Source organism: Podarcis gaigeae (assembly GCF_964106915.1).
Source record: "Podarcis gaigeae genome assembly, chromosome: 8".
NCBI lineage: Eukaryota > Metazoa > Chordata > Lepidosauria > Squamata > Lacertidae > Podarcis > Podarcis gaigeae.
This window is the reverse complement of record NC_139684.1, coordinates 62,710,635-62,729,567: the sequence shown is the minus strand read 5'-3', so window position 1 is coordinate 62,729,567 and position 18,933 is coordinate 62,710,635. Positions and strand designations below refer to the sequence as shown.

The window sequence follows — 18,933 nt, the reverse complement described above, 5'->3', positions numbered from 1 at the left end:
GGAAAAACTTTGATAGTAAGAGCTGTTTGGCAGCAGAACAGACTCCCACGAGAGGTGGTAGAGTCTCCTTCCTTGGAGGTTTTAAGCAGAGGTTGGATAGCCATCTGTCATGGATGCTTTAGCTGAGATTCCTGCATTGCAGAGGGTTGGACTAGATGGACTAAATTCTATGATTCTAAGCCATGTGCTTTACAGGTATAGTGTGGCTGTGACCCAAACAGAGTGATTATAGACAACTACCATCGCCACCTGATCTGTGGTGAAGTTCTTGTTACTGCTTGGTGGGGCGTGGTAAGGACCACAAAGTTATCACAGGCCAAGAATACTCAACTTGAAGGAACCTGGTCATGTTTACAGGCCTTTTCCCTGTGAAGAACTTAAAGGGGCACAATAAACCAGCCTTCCTCCAAACTGGTGCCTTTCAGATGTTTTGTACTTCAACCGCTAATGGGGATAGCTCAGTAGCTTAGAGTGTGGTTCTGACAACGGCAATGTTGCAGGTTCGATCCCCATATGGGAAAGCGGCATATTTCTGCCTTGCAAGGGGTTGGATTAGATGATCCTCAGGGTTCCCTTCCAGTTCTGCAATTCTATGATTCTATACCAGCCCCAGCCATCACATGGTTAGGTGTGGGTGGGGGAAGACGGCAGGAAATGTCATTTTCGGGGCCTTGAGTCACGCTGGCCGCTTTTCATACCATGTAATAGTCATAGAGGAGACTCAGGGCAGCCACGCTGTCGTCATCTCCATTAACCCTCATCATAGCCTTGGTGGCTGCTGTCAGAGGGTTCTCCAGGTAGCTCTTCCATGCCTCGTCTTCGTTCGCGTAGGGGTATTTCTGGAAGCCCATCCCGTCATTCTTCAGAAAGCGCACAGACCTAAAACTGGGTGGGAAGACAAAGCAGATGGTTTATTTCTAGCATGTTTCCTGGGGAAGCTAAAAAAGGGTGCAATTTCATATTTTCCTCTCCTTTTGCAAAACATTTGCACATTCTGTGAGTGAGAGACAAAAACCTGATTGTATCAGTGAAAGGAGGAAACTTCTTATCCCTGTTTTTTGTCTTTCTTCCCAGCCAAAGATTATGGTAATTTGTTGTGTTGTCATCATTTTATTTTATAATTCTGAGCTGCCCTAATTGAGTTTAAATTGGACGGAAGGGCGGGTTCCTTGTTTTTTTACTATAAACAGGTAAACCCATGATTACTCCTACTTCATATTTTTCATAGAGTCCAGCCCTAGCTCCGGAGCCAAGCCCTGAATCAATTAGCATGTTTCTGCCCTATCTTTCACAACAACAAAAAATGTAAGCAATTTGAAACAAAACAGAACAATAACAATAATTAAAAAAAGAGTAGGCCAACAATAAAACCATCTGTGACAGGAGCAGCAGCAACAAGACCAGCAATACTATATCGTTCACTAAAAACCAGGGGAAATAAAGGAAGAAATCTGACAGCATGGCAGCTAATGAAGCAAAGGTTCTCAACAGAGAATATTTCACAGTTGGGGACTTCTTGATGGTAACGCCCTTTCTCCAGTTGCTGTCCACTTAACCGTTAAAGACTAAGGTACCCAGAGGTTAATGGTGGACCAGTTCATATGAGAGCAAGCTATCTTTCCGGCATCCTGGACTCAATCTATATAGGGTTGGATAGGCTAAAACCAAAACCTTGAATTTCCCAGAAACAATTGGAAGCCAGTCATGGCAACGTCCCAGTAGATTATGCCCTTTGAGGATTATTTTGTGAATTGAGAGTGTTTTTAAAAAGAAAAGCAAACAGTGTGGGAGGGTACAGTGTAATTATTTTTTTAAAATAGAAAATTATAGAAGTCAGTGTTCCACTGGGTTTTCATCCCAGATCTGTCTCTCTGTGCATCTACATCACCCATTTAAAGCACCTGGCTCCCCCCACCCCACAAAGAATTGTGGCAACTCTAGTTTGTTATGGGTGCTGGGAATTGTAGCTCAGTTCCCGGGATTTCTGGAAGGAAATAATGTGTTTTAAGTGTATGGTGTGGATGGGAGAAAGCAGCCTACTGTACCAAGATCACATTTACATTTGTTGCTCCACCCACTTTGCCTCTGGCTCTACCCACCACTGATATGTGGCCCTTGGGATGGTTTCTCAGAAAGGAATGTGGCCCTCAGGCTAAGAAAGGTTTCTCACACCTGCTCCAACGCTTCCTGTTCAGGCTGAGATTTTACTTGGGCAATGCTAGGTTTTGGTTGACGCTTGGCTTGTCCTCTGGTCCTGTCCCCTAGTTTCTGGTTCCCACTCAATAACCTATGGCTCAGCTCTGACAATCTCTCTCCCTCTCAGGCTTATTTGCATCCTCTATATTTGCATTGGAGTTATGATTACATAGATTGCGCAGCATGACGTTTTCAGGATTAATCATATTAACTATGAACAAAACCCTGGAACAGCTCCTCAGGAATATTATGAAATACAGGGAAGGGGGAGGGGGATTCATGAGAACAGAGTAACCCAACACATCTGGGCTTGTTACCCTTTTGACTTTAGTTGCCTAAATGTTCTGCTGATATTTCGGTTTCTGGGATTTACATCCCACCCCAAAGGCATGGGATGGGACCAAGGCAACTCCAAAATCAGAAGGTATTAAGTAAACACACATCTCTGAACAACAATCACGCTTAGACTTTGAAATCTGTCCAAGAAGATGAAATGCGCTAGCTGTCTCTTTGCGAACAGAAAGACTGCACAGAAATGTTTTAACATACAAATGAAATTCAGTTCCCTGTGGAACAGCTGATGAAGGCCTAACCAAGTGTGAGGAGAAACCCAGCATCAAAGCTGTGAACACACATTTTATTCTGGAATCAATGGAAGCTTGAGTACTTGTTTTCCCCCGTCCCCCACATAGTCCACACATAGTCTAGATCTATTGCATATTTTTTGCCCCTAACAAACTGGTTTTATTCTGAAAATAAATGCTCATTCCAATTATTCTGCAGCGTGTCCATTTGAAAATAGAAGTCGGCAGTCCCAGCAATGGGGTGTACGCACACCTGCCCAATAATGTTGTAGCTCAGGGGTTGCCATCTCACTTCCTGTGGCTGGTGCCATGGGGCCCATGAAGACTTTTACTGGTGCCTCCAGCAGGTTCCCCGGACTCTGAGTTGTCTTTCTTTCTTTTTTAAGCCCCTAGCGCTCCCAAAAAGTAAGTTATGGAATGTGTTTTTGGGAGCGCGTAAGCAGCCCAAATGTAAAGGAGGACCCCTTGTAATATCTGTGTAGGAGAGAGGTGCAGTGTGTCAGGCAGCAATGGCAGGAAATAGAGGTCTCCTAACAACTCCCAGCACCCTTAGCAAACTACAATTCCCCTTATTCTTTGGGGAAAGCCACTACTTTAAAGGGTCTAGTAGTGAATAGAGTGTTGGGTTTGGGAGACCCAGATTCAAACCTCTACATGACCATAGATCTTGAGGCTCTCACATTTACCTCACCTCCTGCCCCTGATAAACATGGGGAAGAGAACCTCCTCCTTGGAGCTTTTCTTTTCAGAGGAGCTAATGGGGAAAAGGACAATCAGAACAAATAAAGAGCTCCGTTGCCAGAGGGGACAGAGCCAAATAAATCCTTGCTAAGCCCCACCCTTGGGCACTAGCGCACTTTTCAGAGGCACCATCGCCTCAGGGGCAGAAGTTTTTCTCAGATCATTGTTGACTCCACAGTCCCAGAATCAAACAGCAACTATTACTTACTGGCTAATAACAGTCTTGAACAGTGGACGGGCATTTTAAGGCAAGTCTAGTTTGATGCCACTGGCTGGGATGAGTCACCCACCAGCCCAGGAGCCACCTTTTTGTGAGAGCTTGCAAAACCCTAAGTTCTGGGCTACTTCTGCAAAGGAAAGAGCTTCTATACGTGGGGAGATTTATTTTCCCGCTAGTTCAAGGCCTATTCCCCCTCTAAGGAGCTCATCCAATTCCTTCCTTCTCTTTTCTATGAGTTGTCTCCAATATTAGCCCTACTTAGAGTAGAGCCATTGAAATTAATGGACATGACCAAGACCCCATTTAAGCTTTATATTTAAAGCAGTATCACACCACTTTAAATAGTCAAGGCTCCCCCCAAAGAATCCTGGGAACTGTAGTTTGTTAAGGGGACTGAGGGTTGTGAGGAAACCTTGTATCCCCCTCAAAGAGCCACAGTTGGCAGAGTGGCTTAACAATCAATCCCTCTTTCTAGAACTCTGAAAATTGTGGCTCTGTAAAGGGAATAGGAATCCCCTAACAACTCTCACAGACCCTCCAAGTGTCCCCATTTTCTAGGAATGTCCCTGATTTAGAGAAGCCATCCCAGTTTGATCCCGGAATATCCTTAGGATGTATCCTATTTTCATTGGAGAAATGTTGGAGGGTATGGAGTTATCTGACCCCCCAAATTGTCTGAAGGCAATCCTATATAGTGAAGGATTTTGTTTAATGTTTAATGCTTTATTATGTTTTTATATATGTTGGAAGCTGCCCAGAGTGGCTGGGGCAACCCAGTAAGATGTGTGTGGTATAAATAGTAAAATGATCAATTTAGAATGGGACGTCCCTATTTTCATTGGAGAAATGTTGGTGGATGTGCTCTCAGCACCTTTCACAAGTGACAACTCCCAGGATTCTTTGGGGGAAGCCATGACTTTTTAAAGTGCTATTATTCAGCTTTAAGTGTATAAGTGCAGATGTGGTCCAATGTAGGTCCATAAATTTCAGCAGGTTTATTCTGAGTGGAACTTACTGGGATACAACACAATGAATTTACCTCATGGGGGGAAAGAGAGCCAGTTGGAATGCTTACAGCCACAGTGGCCCTCAGGAATCACTAAGGCCTAATGTGGCCTTCTTGGAATAGGGATACTCTCACTGCTTGCTTAGCTTATCAGTTCATCACCTTGCTGGCAAAGGCCCTATGGCCTTTCATAAAGCCTGACAGCCAACTTGCTAGGGGTGGGGGTGGGGGTGGGAATGCCAGTGGTTCAGCCAGAATCAGGAGTGGAGAAGCTCTGGCTTGCCAGATCTTGGATGGATTTAAGTTCCCCTCATCTCTGACTACTGGCCATGCTGTCTGGGACTGATGGGAACTGGTCCAGCAACATGTGGAGGGCCAGGTCGTTAACGCCATCCCTGCACAGGCAGAGATCTAGTGAGAAAACAGCCCGCCTGCCCCACCTACGCTATGCATGATGGATATAGCCTGGCCACTAGAACTGCCAAACAGCTGTAGAGTATGCAACAACAGGAAGTACTAGGAGGCAACAAGTTCGAAGAGCCCCAGGCCAAAGAAACCCAGGTGGCTCAAGCAACCAAGTCATCACAGGCAACAGAAAACCATCTCCGTGGTTATCAGCCAGCATCATCTAACTATTTCTGAGCATCTAATCAACAAGGACCACTAAGCACTGTCAAGTGACTGGGAAAAACAGCAGCAGCAGTTGCAGGCTGCGATGATGATCGTATGCCTTCCAGAGCAGCTCTGCCTGCAAAAAGTTTTATTTACAACTTGGAGGTGACAATGATCACTAGAGTTTATCTGCATGTGAAGCTGTTGTTTAAAAGCAGAAGAGCAGAGGCCTGTAAGAAAAGAAGTTGGGGCGACTATAGGGCCACAGCAGGCATGTTGATGTGCATACTCAGCAATATGTTTAGAAAAAAATCTATTTGCTTTTATGCTTTCACTATGGCAGCAAAAATGTAACGTTGGACTAGGTGGCCCTTGGGGTCCCCTTCTATTATTCTTTCCAGAATTTTGCTTCCCCTTTCCCTAAGTATGGCTATCAGAAGAAAGGAGGAGGGAAATCCAAGCCGAAGTGCCTAAGAGCAAAAGCTTATGTCCCCCCTTTCTTGAGCAAACAGATCTGCCCCTTCCCCACCAGCCTCTCCCAATGGGACATGATGGCACTAATGCTCATCAGTTTCACCCACTGCATAAAAACACCAACAGGTGGTTTTTTTCATGCGTTTTTTTAAGTGGAAGTTTCGTTGTCTTTAAATTTTCTCACGCAGCCCTCCCTCCCCTTCAGTGCCGCCCCACTGTCTCCAAGGAGCACACGTTAGGATGACTCAGGTTTCACCACCATCAACTCTGCTTAATCCTGTTCAGACAAGAACCTTCAGCCAGACTGAATCCAAAATATTCACATGAAAAGGAGTAAGGGGGAGGGCAGAGAATCAGCAGCAGGGCTATTCAGCCCAGGGATGGGCTCTCTCCAAGCCTTGCCTGGACTTCCCTTCTCCTTTATTTATTTTTTAATTAGGCTCCCCACGGTCTGCCGCTGTATCTTAAGCTGACAAAGCAATGCATGCATGCTCAGCATCTCCCCACAGTTACAGCATGAACTAATGTGCATAAGCAATTTGCTCCCAGCTACGACATATTCTCAGGAGCGTAGAACCATTGAACTTTTGGGGGTAGGTGCGCACAAGGGTAGACACAGGATCAGGACACACGCACAGGATCAGAGGAGACATGTGTAGGTTTGCAAGTGCCTTGCAGATGCAGCGATGTGGTTCAGCAATTTAAGCTGTGTACAGATTGCCATTTTTACTCCAGCTCCTGTGCATCCTCACCACTGGTGTTTGAAGCAGAGAACACATGGCATTGCCACAATCCATAGATATCCTGTAGTTTATTGGGGAAATACTGCCTTCTCTCAAACCAGCTTCCATCCAATTTGAGAACAGCAGCTGCAGTTCAGCTTCAGGTGTGTACATTCCAGCCCATGCCCATGGCCCAGCGGGCAGCTTCATTGAACAGGAGTTTAGCGCAGGAAATCGAGCAATGTGCATTGGGTGGAGACATGCCCTTCTCTGGTGTGAGAAAGCGACTTGAAAGGCAGCGGGGCGAGGAACACTTCACTGTGCAAATCTGTATATAGCTTTAGACTCGAGACTTAATGGTTTTGCACAGGGTAGAGCATCTTTTCCTCACTTTCCCTATTTGCCCAGTCAGCTTCCTCCTGACATCCCTCCAGACCTGCAAAGGCCATCACCATCATCCCTGGTGATGTGACCTTATTGATCAGCTAAGCTGTACTCTAGATTGTTACATTCAGTGGGGGCTCGTCTGGTCCACTAGGGTGAGGGAGGTGCTGTCCCACCAGCCCCTGTCTGCTTGCCCCCATACTTAACACCAGTCCAGTGGGGACTCTGGCTCTACCTTCCAGTCCAAACATTCCCAACAGGTACCAGCTTCCACTGGTTACATTATTCATATTTATGTAGAATATTTATATACTGTACTACCTTTCAGCAAAAGGTTAATACAGAATGAGATGTGCAGGAGTCCCCCCCACAACATACACACCTTAAAAAAAGTTCTTCCAAGAGGCCCAGAGTTGCAAACTCTCTGCATTAATTCCAAATATGAATAACAAAACTCTCCACGTTTGTGTGTTGTGGGGCCGAATGATGTAAGTGGGAAGGTACTCTGCGACAGGTTGTGGTTCCCTGCACCCCTGACCCCCAATATAGCACCTCACCCTTTTTTAAATGCCCCCAAATCCTCTCTAAGCAGCAATCCCACCCTCCTACCCCACCCACTCACTTTGCAGTTATTTGTCATGCTATCCTTGACTTCTCTGTCTGTGGGTAATTCTGTGTGGTTAAACAAACTTTCTTCTTCTTTCTTTTACAAGCTTGTTCTCTTTTGTGTAGCTGTCAGACTAAAAGGGGGAGATTGTAGCGGGTGGGGTCAGGGTGGGAAAACCCACAGTTTTGCAACACAGACAAGGTGGCCCTTTCTCCCTGCTTGGGAAGAAAGCACTGTGCCATCAAAGTTACGGTTAAAAACAAAGCCCACCTCCTTTTAAGAATATCTATCTGTCTGTCTGTCTGTCTGTCTGTCTGTCTATCTGTCTATCTATCTATCTATCTATCTATCTATCTGAGGGAAAGAGCATTAGCTCCCACTCAAGCATGCATGGTTAGGAATGGCTGCATTCACACAGAACAGTAAGTCAAGGCTATTGGATTAATAAGGCATACTGTGTTTGCTCACACACTAAGAAGAGGATCACTCAGCTAGCATCATGTCCACTAAACTCAAGGTTGTGGTTCGTTTCACCATAATGATTCACAAGCACCAGGTAGTCTGAAACCATGGTTTGTTGTTGGCTTACAAATCACATGGTCTGTGAGGGAGCAACAAACCATGGTTCCAGATTTGGCTTTAGCACTAGGTCATTTCCTTCCTGGTTTGCTTACCCACTCACACCCACTCACTTCCAGGAGTGATCAGTCAGTGTGCACTCTGCTCACATGCCAGCATGTTTTATTAAGCCAAGACACGGCCGTGGTCCCCTGAGGCCCTTCAGAAGACAAGCAGGGGGTGGTGACCAGTGAATGGCCTTTGCAGTGATGGGCACCCCATTTATGGACCTTCTTCTCAATAAGGAGGCTTGCTTGGTACTCTTCTGCCCTTTGACACCATATGAAGATATTTTACTTGGTTCAGACTTCTTAACTTTCCTAAAAGTGCAGATTTTTAGTCATGTTGTTTGTTTGTTTGTTTGTTTGTTTGTTTGTTTAAAAAAAGATTATTCTATCATTACCTCACAATTATTATAAGCTTCCTTGAAGGTTATGTAAAACAGAAGGGCAGGATATATAAATAAAATGAAAAGGTCTTTTCAGATGGCAACCAGAAGGAGAACGGAAGAGGGTGGGGGTGTCCGTATTGCCCCCACGCCAGCCTCCACCTGGTCATGTGATGAACCTGTGTTCAGGTGACTATAATACATTGCAAAAAAAGAAAGAGGAAACGTGTGACTTGAAAAAGGCGCAAGGAAGCATTTTCATAAAATTCACATATACTAATTGTATCAATGCAAATGTGTAATTGTATAAATTATATCAAAATACAGTCCATCTCATCATAGCAAGGAAGACTGTGCCCAGGTGACTCATGCTGTCCACCTTACTCTGCTCCCTAGGGCTAACTGTGGACGGACAGCTTCCAAGCCCTGCTGCTCTCCCTTGGTTTGGTTCTTCCGTTTAGCCTATATCCAGACCGGACAGCCTTACGGGTAGAGAATGACTTCAAGTCGACAGTGTTTGTGCTTGCATGTAATGCTAAGCCAAACTTTGGCTTGGTGTAAATGTGCTGGTTCCCAAGGAGGAGCTTGAACTTGCTTTGCTCCTTCCTGAGCTTTTAAGCTCAGTGACGTGTGATGGCTAAGCCAAGGCTTGGCAAAGCGAGCAGGTTGTCTGACCCCAGAATCAGGGTCAGTTGTTGCAGATTGTAATTTAGGAGGCGAGAACTTAAGTTATGATTCTGGATTCAGGCAGCACACTAAAGTTGAATGCACATCACACATCTAAAATACAGAAGGAAAGAAAAACGACCTCCTCTTCCTACCTTTTTGTGTGTGTTCGTGTACACTCTGGTTTCCTCCCAGTTCTGGGGGATAACAGCATATGAACACACTCACTGCCATTCCTGAGTTGACTGTAGGGTTACTAGTCCTCAAGGTCTGATGATCTCCAGATTTCATCAGGCTTCTCAGGATTTCCGAAGGAAGGCACTCAGCTCCGTGCTACCATTTAAGGGGCACAGGTACGACATTGTACGCGGAATCCAATAAGCTGCACTGCATCTAAGCAAGCGGGCCATCTCAACTGGGGCCACATCCATAGCATGCATTTCAAGCCCATGGCTTCCCCCAAAGAATCGTGTGAACTGTAGCTACAACTCCCAGCACCCTTAACAAATTACAGTTCCAAGGATTCTTTGGAGGAAACCGACTTACAGGTCTAGACTGAAATTAAGGCCCAGATCAAAACACTTCAAAAGCAGAATCCATTTCTCCAACAGCAATTTCATACATGGCAAATATAGGAACATCTGTGGAGGTGCAGGTTCCCCTTTCGTCTTTAGAGCCATAGCTTCTAAACTGTTCTAGACACATGACTGAGAAAGAAGCACCACTTCTCCCTGGTGCTCTTATTTATCACATGCAAGAAGGTCTATGCAGGGTGGGGCAGTCAAAAATAGAGCTTCCTCTCCCTGCAGCCTGCAGTAAGACTGTCCAGAACCCTACCAGAGCCAGTGTGGTGTAGTGGTTAAAAGCAGTGGACTCGTAATCTGGTGAACCAGGTTCGATTCCCCGCTCCTCCACATGCAGCTGCTGGGTGACCTTGGGCCAGTCACACTTCTCTGAAGTCTCTCAGCCTCACTCATCTCACAGAGTGTTTGTTGTGGGGGAGGAAGGGAAAGGAGAATGTTAGCTGCTTTGAGACTCCTTAGGGTAGCAATAAAGCGGGATATCAAATCCAAACTCTTCTTCTTCTACCACCAAACTCTTTGCAAGTCAGTACAGCTTTTAGGCAAAAGTCCCAAACCTACTTGTTGGACAGTAAGGCCCACTGAACACTTCTGAGAAAATCTTTATAAGATTGCACTAAGTGTACAATTTCCAAACTGTGACAACAAGAGAGTCACAGGTGGTTTACATTTATTAGGCGAGTGCCATGGGATGCAATAACTTCTAAAACCAGATTGTGTGACATGATGGCATCACACTTCATGGAGCTCCGGAAAACATTTTTTCTTTTTAATAAAAGCGTTATTAAAAGCCAGCCTTGTACTTGCTTCTCATTGTCTTTTGTGGTTGTTTTATAGTTTACTGGTGGAACATCAAGGCAAACACAATTGTACACTAATTAACACACACATAGAGAGAGAAGACTAAACAAATGCCTTTAAGAATCTCAATCCGTTTTGAACTCCACACCTTTAGACCTAGAGATAAAACTCCGAATTACAAATCCCAGATGTTTAGGTCTGGGTTCTGGGGCACCATGCATACTCAAAGGCAACTCTTTCACATATTCCAGAACTAAGTTACAGGTAAGGCTGCATGACAGACCAAAATTTATTGTTACAGCTGAAATTAATTTTATGTGGAGAACAAATTCATTTAGCATGCATTTGTTGAAGAAATTTTAATTTTTATCCTATTCTTCAAGGGTTCCCCTGCTTCAAAATTGGATGCTGATAGATTTAGGGATTAAAAAAAAACCAGAGAAAAGGAGGGGGAATTTACAAGTATATTTCAAAACGTCTGGAATTGAGAAGGTCAGTCCTCGATCTAAAAATGTAGTCAACGTTTTGAAGTTGTGGAAAAGTTCATTTCAGTTCTGTAAAACGTTTGCAAGCATTGAACTCTGAACTAGGAAAGCTACAGCTTCTGAATTTCAGTCTGAATACAGATGTTAAAAGCATGGGAATATTCTCAGGATTTAAAAAGGCCGCTCCAACCCTGGTACTGGGGGGAAGCTTTTTTCCAGAAGCCACACCTATGGCTTGGATGAAGTCTTGATCCTTGTAAAACATTGTAAAGCTTTTTATTAGATTTGGCTCTTGGCTTGCTTAAAATTAAGCTTTTAAGGGGCAAACGCAAACACTGGTATCGGAAAAAGTATCTTGGTTACCCCAGTGCAAAAATTTGATTATTTAGAGATGGGGTGGGCTGGTATCGGTCTTCTGTGACCTACCCACTCACTCTCTTATTTCGTTTGAATCCCCATGGTGGGATTTAATTTTACAAAGCATGGGATGGTTGCTCCACACTTTGGCTGTGTTCACACCAAACATTTAAAGCACATTATTCCTCCCCAGAGAATCTTGGGAACTGCACTTTGCCCCTCCAAGAGCTACAATTCCCAGCACCCTTAGCAAACTACAACTCCCAGGATTATGCGCTTTGAAATGTTATGGTGTGCAGTATCCAGGTTATCTGCCTTAAATTATGCAGAACATGCCTTATTTTATGAGAAGGTAAAAAGTGTGCTGCTGGAAGGTAAAAAGTGTGTCCATTTCCTGAGGTGGGTATTCTTTGCAGGAATTCCAACCCCAGCTGCTGCCCAAGTGACCCTATGGGAACTGGACATTGGCTATTGGGTTCACTGGCCTAGCACCATATGCACTACCCCCCCCCCCAATTCAGAGAACACCCTGCCTTCAACTTAAATTGGCAAGGAAAATCATAGGATTAGGCACACAGTAACAGTGTAGGAAGAACCTAGGAATATAGGAAGCTCTCCCTGGTCCACCTAGCTGAGTACTGTGGACACTGGCTGGCAACAGCTCTCCAGGGTTTCAGACAGGAGTCTCTCCTGTCCCTACCTGCTGGCAAGGCAGATTATCTACCACTAAGACATGACTCTTCTCCAATGCATACACCTAAGAAAAAACAGGAACTGGACTTACTTTTAAAAAACCAGGACCAGCTGTAAGCCCCTACCTTTCTATCTTCTTCAAACAGAATTGTGTGTAATTTTAATTTGAAACAGTGGCGTAGCGTGGGTTGTCAGCACCCAGGGCAAGGCAAGTAATTTGTGCCCCCTAACCCTAACCCCCAGATGTTGCGCCCGGTGCGGCCAAACAACACCCAGCAGCAGCAGCAGCTTGACTGTAAAACAGATCTCTCTCTCTCTCTCTCTCTCTCTCTCTCTCTCTCTCTCTCTCTCTCTCTGCAGGGACCAGCCCTTCTGTGCTTTAATGAAGGGCTTTAACCTTTTCATTCACCAAAAACATAACTCAACATTTTAATAGCACGCCTTGTTGCATGACAAAAATTTGCTCCTGGCAATCATGGTTTCGACCACAAAACCACAGGAGGGAGCAGCTCTTGGTTAACTCTTTCAGGGCTGCCTGCTGCCTCGACACACTTCTGGCTTGCTGACAAGGCCCTGCTTGTTAAAAGCTTTGTCTGAGGCTATGTGCACACCACACGTTTAATGCACGTGACTTTGCCCATAGAATCATGGGAACTGTAGTTTACCCTCACAGAACTACAGTTCCCAGGATTCTTTGTGGGAGGTCCTACACTTTAAATGCAGCCCATTGTTGGATCACATGCAAAGGTGCTATTTTTCAACCTATTTTTTTTTCCTTCCAGTGAATGGAATGCAGCTTTAAAGAGCTTTGGGACATCTCCTGCCACATTTTGCCATTGCTCTCACAATCTAGATTCTCATGAACTCTCACACTGTTCACAACAGACAGCCAGAGCCAGCCCTGGTTTTCCTAATAAGTATGGGCTAGCTCACACACGCGTGTACGTTACTGGATTTTTTTCAACACTGGATTACAGCGGAATGTGTCAACTTTCTTCATAGAAAAGTACTGCATCTGGGAGCGATGGGAAAGGGAGGGCCTCCTTGCCCATGTGGTGAAGCAGTTGCCTCAGGTGGCAGATCCACCACTCGCCCCCACCTCCTCCTGCTCCATGCCCAGATCACCCCTGACTATTCACTATGTGGGCTGGGGGTTATGGGAGTTGGGAGCCCAGAAACATCTGGAGGGCCACAGGTTATTCACAGCCTCCCCACCCCCTCTGGTGTAGGCTGCCATCACTTCACACAAGTCAACGTAGAGTGTCTTAATTGGGTAGGTTTTCCAAAAAAAGGGCTCATCTAAATATGCACGTGCCAAAATCCATTCATTTAGTGGAAAGAAATCCAGGAAGAAAACATTTCTCCACAAGTTTTATTTCAGTTCTGTATTTCAGACCTAAGAGCCACAAATTATGTCCCTTGTCTCCTAAGGACGCTGAACACTATTCATCTTTCTTCTGCATGGTGCAGTGTCTAGACTAGGAAGTGCATGAAGGTCCAGCTTCAGATGCTAACACCCCCAGGAAGTTTAGCGTTGTGTCCTTTGGGCCAGTCACCACCTCAGCCTAACCTCCTACCTCATAAGGATGTTGTGAGGAACAGGGAAAGCACAAATGCCTCCTACATTTCTTTAGAGCGGAAGCAGGAAACCTGTGGCACCCCATATGTTTTGGACATTGGCCAGGTTGATGGGAGCTGATAGGAATTGGAGTCCGACCACATTTGAAGGGCCACAGGTTCCCCAACCCTGCTTCAGAGGAAGGGTGGGAAGGTAACAGCAATGAAAACTATTGCCTGAGCACAGGGGCTACCAAGAAATAATACTATCTTATTTAGTTGTTTAACATGGTTTATAAGAGGCTGGATTTTAAAAGAACAACAACTTGCAAGTGGGTTACATAATACAAAATATTCCTAAGAAAATAAAAACAATTTGAAATTTCTTTCCTTCAAAGTATGAGGCAGGGATTCTTGCCACTTTTCTCCTCAAGGTCTGTATATTTACTTGGACCTCCCAGAAGCCCAAGTCGCTGTGGGGGCGCCAAAATTTCAAACAAGCAATTTACAAGAACACTGTGGCTGGACTGCCATTTTGGTAAGGGAGTTCATTTCTCACTTTTGCTCATCCCTTCCTCAAAGCCCTCCTGGCTATTCTGGAAATGGTTATTGAACCGAGCCCATCCCCAAATGATTTTGACCTCGAGGGCATTGTCTCTTCTGCTCTTGTCAAAGAAGGTGCTCTTTGAAGGCACCTGCAGTTCTCCCAAAGTTCTGCTGCCCACGCCTTCAGGTCAAAACCAACCCATATAAAGTCTGGCCATTGATCATCCTCCTGATCAATCATTCGGAATAAGCTTGCCCATCACATGCCTGCATAAGCCACACAGTTCAAACAGAATAGAGGTGGCAGACAGGCTCACTTGCATCCATTTAGCTGAAAGCATCAAAGCAAATGAAGCCACAATTCTCAAGACGGGAGAGAAAGCAGAAAATACTTTAAACAGCACCTCTCCCCCCCCCCCCCCAAAACACCCCTCAACCATTAGCATTCAGCATCACAAAAGAAAGAGGTGAGTAACTTCCTTTGAAAGAGAAGGGAGGATGGAGTAATAAAGCCATTAATTTTGAGGGAGCGCTGAAACAGCTGGGACATTGACTCACACAATCTCTTTGGTCTGAATTGCCATTCAGTGTATCTGTATATAAAAGCCAAGACCACAACTAAATGGTTGGCCACTGTGAGAACAGGATGCTGGACTAGGTGGGCCACTGGCCTGATCCAGCACTCTTCTTATGTCCCATTTTAGGAAAGGCTCTCAAATTTTTGCCATTCAAAGACTTCACAAGGGAAAGTGTCCAAACACCTGCTCGTTACATGGGCTTGATTGGCAGTTCTTCAGAACAGGATCCTCTTTTGGTTAGGCTGTTTTAGAAGAGGAATTGGGAACCTGTGGCCCTCCAGACTCCTGTTGGACTCCGCCTCCTCTCAGTCCCAGCCAACATGACTAGTAGTTCAGGGATGGTGGGAGTTGTAGTCCAGCAACATCTGGAGGGGCCCAGAGCCCCCAGCCCTGCTTTATAAGGTGCCTTGTACACAGACTATCCTGCAAGAGCAGTGATGACAATTATGATACCACTGGAGTACACATGCACACATTTTACAGCTTGCACACAATCTAGTATTTTACAGCCGGCAACTTGCATTTGGTCCGGGTGCCATAATTAAGGCAAGCTAAAGTTCCTTTGATCTATAAACTTCCCTCTAGCTACTGCTTAGAACCATAGAGGCAGATGCAACAGATGCCTCCAGCTATAGGAACTTAGCAGCAACAAAGCATCAGGATCAAATCAATTTCTAGCACAAACTAGAAACGCAAGCAGGCAGCAACCTACTTCATGCCATGACCAGATGACCAGAGAAGGTGCGGAAAGCTTGCATGCACGGATGGGGAAAGTTATAGAATCACAGAATTGTAGAGTTGGAAGGGATCTTGAGGGTCATCTAGTCCAACCCACTGCAATGTAGGAATCTTGTTGCCCAATGTTGCCCAAAGGCAAAATTGTAGATTTTCTGTAAGGCTGCTGAAATTGCACATGCAAGACACTTAGAGCCATTTTAAAATGTATAGCATTATTTATGTACCACTTATCAAAAAATAACTAGGTAGTTCACATAAAATGGTATAAAATAGTCATTAAAATAGCAATAAGAGAGAGCACAGGAAGCCATCTTTTCCTGAGCCAAACCATTGGTCCATCTAACAATATTGTCTACACTGACTGGCAGCAGCTGCCCAGGATTTTAGATTTAGAGTTTTCTCTCAATCCTAGCTGTAGGCCTACATGCCAGAGATTGAACCTGGGACCTTCCTCATAAAATACAATGCACTTCCAATGAAAGGTATGTGGGGAAGTCACTCCCATTAAAAAAGAGAGTAAGGCCTGTTTCTTAAAACAGAAGACACACAGGAGCCTTAAAATGGGGTTGCCAGCTTGTTCCATGGCCCTGCTTCTATGCCATAAATTGTAGTCTGTTCACAAAAAATTAAATGAACCAAGCTGTTCCCATGACTTCATCTCAATTGAAGCAAAAACTCCACTTGTTTAGAATGAGCTGCTATTAAAGACACAAGAGCAATTCTAGGAGAGAAAATTAGCAGCCCTAACCTAAGGGCAACTGTGTGTACAGACAGACAGGCAATCAGGTACACCATTCATCTTTCAAAATACAAATGAATAAGCTAACTCAAGAAAATATGCATACCAAGGAGGGAAAAGCAGTAGAATAAGTTTTTACTAGTGAACCGAGAGTCAGTGCAAGATATGTGCTGTGTGTACACATCTAGCACATACCAGCTCTTGGTTTGCGAGGCAATGTGCACACATCAGTCATAATCTGTATCTATCCTGTGGTTTATTGTGAAATATCCCATTTTGATTAATCCTTCCCCCCACCCCCAGCTTTGATCTAAACTGAGAAGACCTAGCTGTACAGTAAGCCCGAAACTTATGCACATTTAACTTTTGCACACCCAGCTTTGCACGCTTACCAGAAATGTTTTTTTAAACGGGGGTGGGAAAAGGGGGAGGGGTGTCCAGGGAAAAGACTTTGGCAATTCCACCTGCCATTGAACCCAATGTGTTTTTGGCTAGGTGCAATTTTGGTTTTAGGTGCAATTCCTGGAACATTAACACCCCCCCCCCTAAACTGTACTTCAAACCAGTAATGTGTACATGGGCATAGTAATCTGAAGGCATAGCCTCATTGTGCCCCACCCCCTGGTGGCCACAGGAGATTCTGTGTTTGAAAGGAGATGCGTTTGCATTGCGCATTCGGAACTCTATCTGAAGCAATAATTACATTTTTGGGAGAGGAATCAGTTGTGATTTGCATATGGCCTATTGTCAGGCTGAATGGAAAGTAGCCAGCTAAGAGTCACTGCACAACCTGAAAGCTCTCACATTCCTTCAACTAAACTTTAGTCCAATAGGAAAGCTTTTCATATTCTTTAGGTTTAACAGCTATCCATGCAAAGGAAAATATCCAGATGTTCCTCATCTGAAAGAGCACAATACTGAAAAAGAGCACAATACTGAATTCTGCTGAACATAATAGGTGTCCCCTGCTTCAGAGCACATCTTCCCACATCCATTAATGATGAAATCATGAAATTCAGGTCTGGGAATTAAACGTGATACCAAATGTATGTGTACAGGAGCCAGATTTTCCAGGTTTCAACTTTCCAATGAAAAACGTCAATAATATCCCACATAATGCTTTCCTGGGTCTGACTAACTAAAAAGTCTTAATTTTCATCACTCAGTTCTGCTAAGGAAGTAATTAGAGGTGAATCATATGCAAGCAAGCTTCAAGTCTGCTAGGACATCTCTCTTTGACTTCAGATGACATTATTATGATTAATTTTAAATACCCACCCTTCACTAGAAGGTCACAAGGTGAGTTACATCAATATAAAATATAGCGTTAAGAACAAATCATAATTGCAACTAGAGTGGGTCCTAAAATGATCCTAGAGGAGTGGCCCTCCATTCTGGACTTCTGGCAGTGCGATTTTCCATATGCACGATGTAGTGTTCTTGCCTAATAAACGTGCTAGTCTTTAAGGTGCCACAAGATTCTCCCCAAAGACGTGTTTTCATCAACATTTGGGAACGAACTACAGACAGTCCTTGCGCGCACGGACACGCAGAGACACACTCAAGTCAGAACCACTTTCCACATCCCACTGTGTCCATGAAATCACTCTATCGAAAATTACACACATCCAGGGGAAAACCTCATTGAAAGATCGCGGTAAAGGGAAACCGTATCCTAGAGCGGACACACACCAATAAGAACTCTCCTCGGGGAAATAACCGCACACTAAACATCCCGAGGAAGGAGGGAGACGAAGGAAACTGGCGACACTGCCTTCACTTGCGATTTCTCCCCCAGAATTTAGAATGTTAGGACACGATCCAGCCGAAGTTAAATACTTTCAGTTTACTTCAGAGAAGTCAAGCACGCTCCCTTGGCTGCCACCCACCACCGCACAAGTTTCTTTTAAAAGGGTTCAGTTTCGGCTGGATTTTACCCAGAAAACACCGACTTTTCTTCTTTTTAGAAATAAAATAAACAGCGCATTAAAGCATCACACGGCCTCAAGGTTTGCTGTTATTAAGGAGGACATCAGAGAATGCTAGGCAAGAAGGCGGAAAGACTGAATTTCCCAGCTCTTTCTTAAAGAACTTTCATTGGAGAAGTGGCCACCTTAAATCACAGCACAAGTGGGAAGCCTTAAAATCTGTCTCCGCTGAAAAACGCGATCGCTCAAAGTAATAAAAAGCAATTAACTTACTCGATCTCATTAGACATGTTCCCCCAACGTTTTCCACTCCCTCGCCAACAGTAAGATCTTCAGATATTTTCCCACCTCTTTTAACCTCTACTAATGCCGTCTTCTAAACAGAGACATCACCTGGAAAGTGAAGAGTTGGATTCAAGTTAGAGGTTTATGTGTGGTGCAGGCATTCTGCTGACAGGTAAGGTCTCTCGAGGCTTGCTTCTGATTGGCCGGAGGAGACAGGTGCCAGAAGACAGGTACACCTCAGCAGGTGCAAGGGTTAACCCTTTGCAAACCGAGCAGCCAGTTGCTGAGACAAGGAGCTACCTTTTTATGGGGGGGGGGGAATGAGTGAGGAGGCAAAAGAATAAGGAAAATTCCTGGAGGGCAAAACGATGGAAGACCCCCCCCCCCAAAAAAGTGGTGTGGATTCTCTTATGAAATCTTTTGGGTT

At 44.7% G+C, this 18,933-nt stretch overlaps 1 protein-coding gene across 2 annotated transcripts in view; it reads right to left on the bottom strand.

Annotated features, from left to right (window-relative positions):
• The window catches only part of GRHL3 (grainyhead like transcription factor 3), a 52,143-nt gene extending 33,482 nt beyond the window's left edge, over positions 1 to 18,661 (bottom strand). Inside the window, exons 1-2 of one of the 2 annotated variants that reach the window (XM_083751740.1) lie at positions 18,495 to 18,661; positions 699 to 885 (exon numbers count right to left, since the gene is read on the bottom strand). In XM_083751740.1, the coding sequence (XP_083607866.1) occupies positions 699 to 885; positions 18,495 to 18,511 (204 nt within the window). In that variant the 5' untranslated portion in view covers positions 18,512 to 18,661. Of the gene's footprint in view, positions 1 to 698; positions 886 to 12,226; positions 12,285 to 18,494 lie in introns of those variants that run through there. The other variant, XM_083751741.1, reaches the window with a different exon arrangement.
• Positions 18,662 to 18,933: the final 272 nt, after the last annotated feature.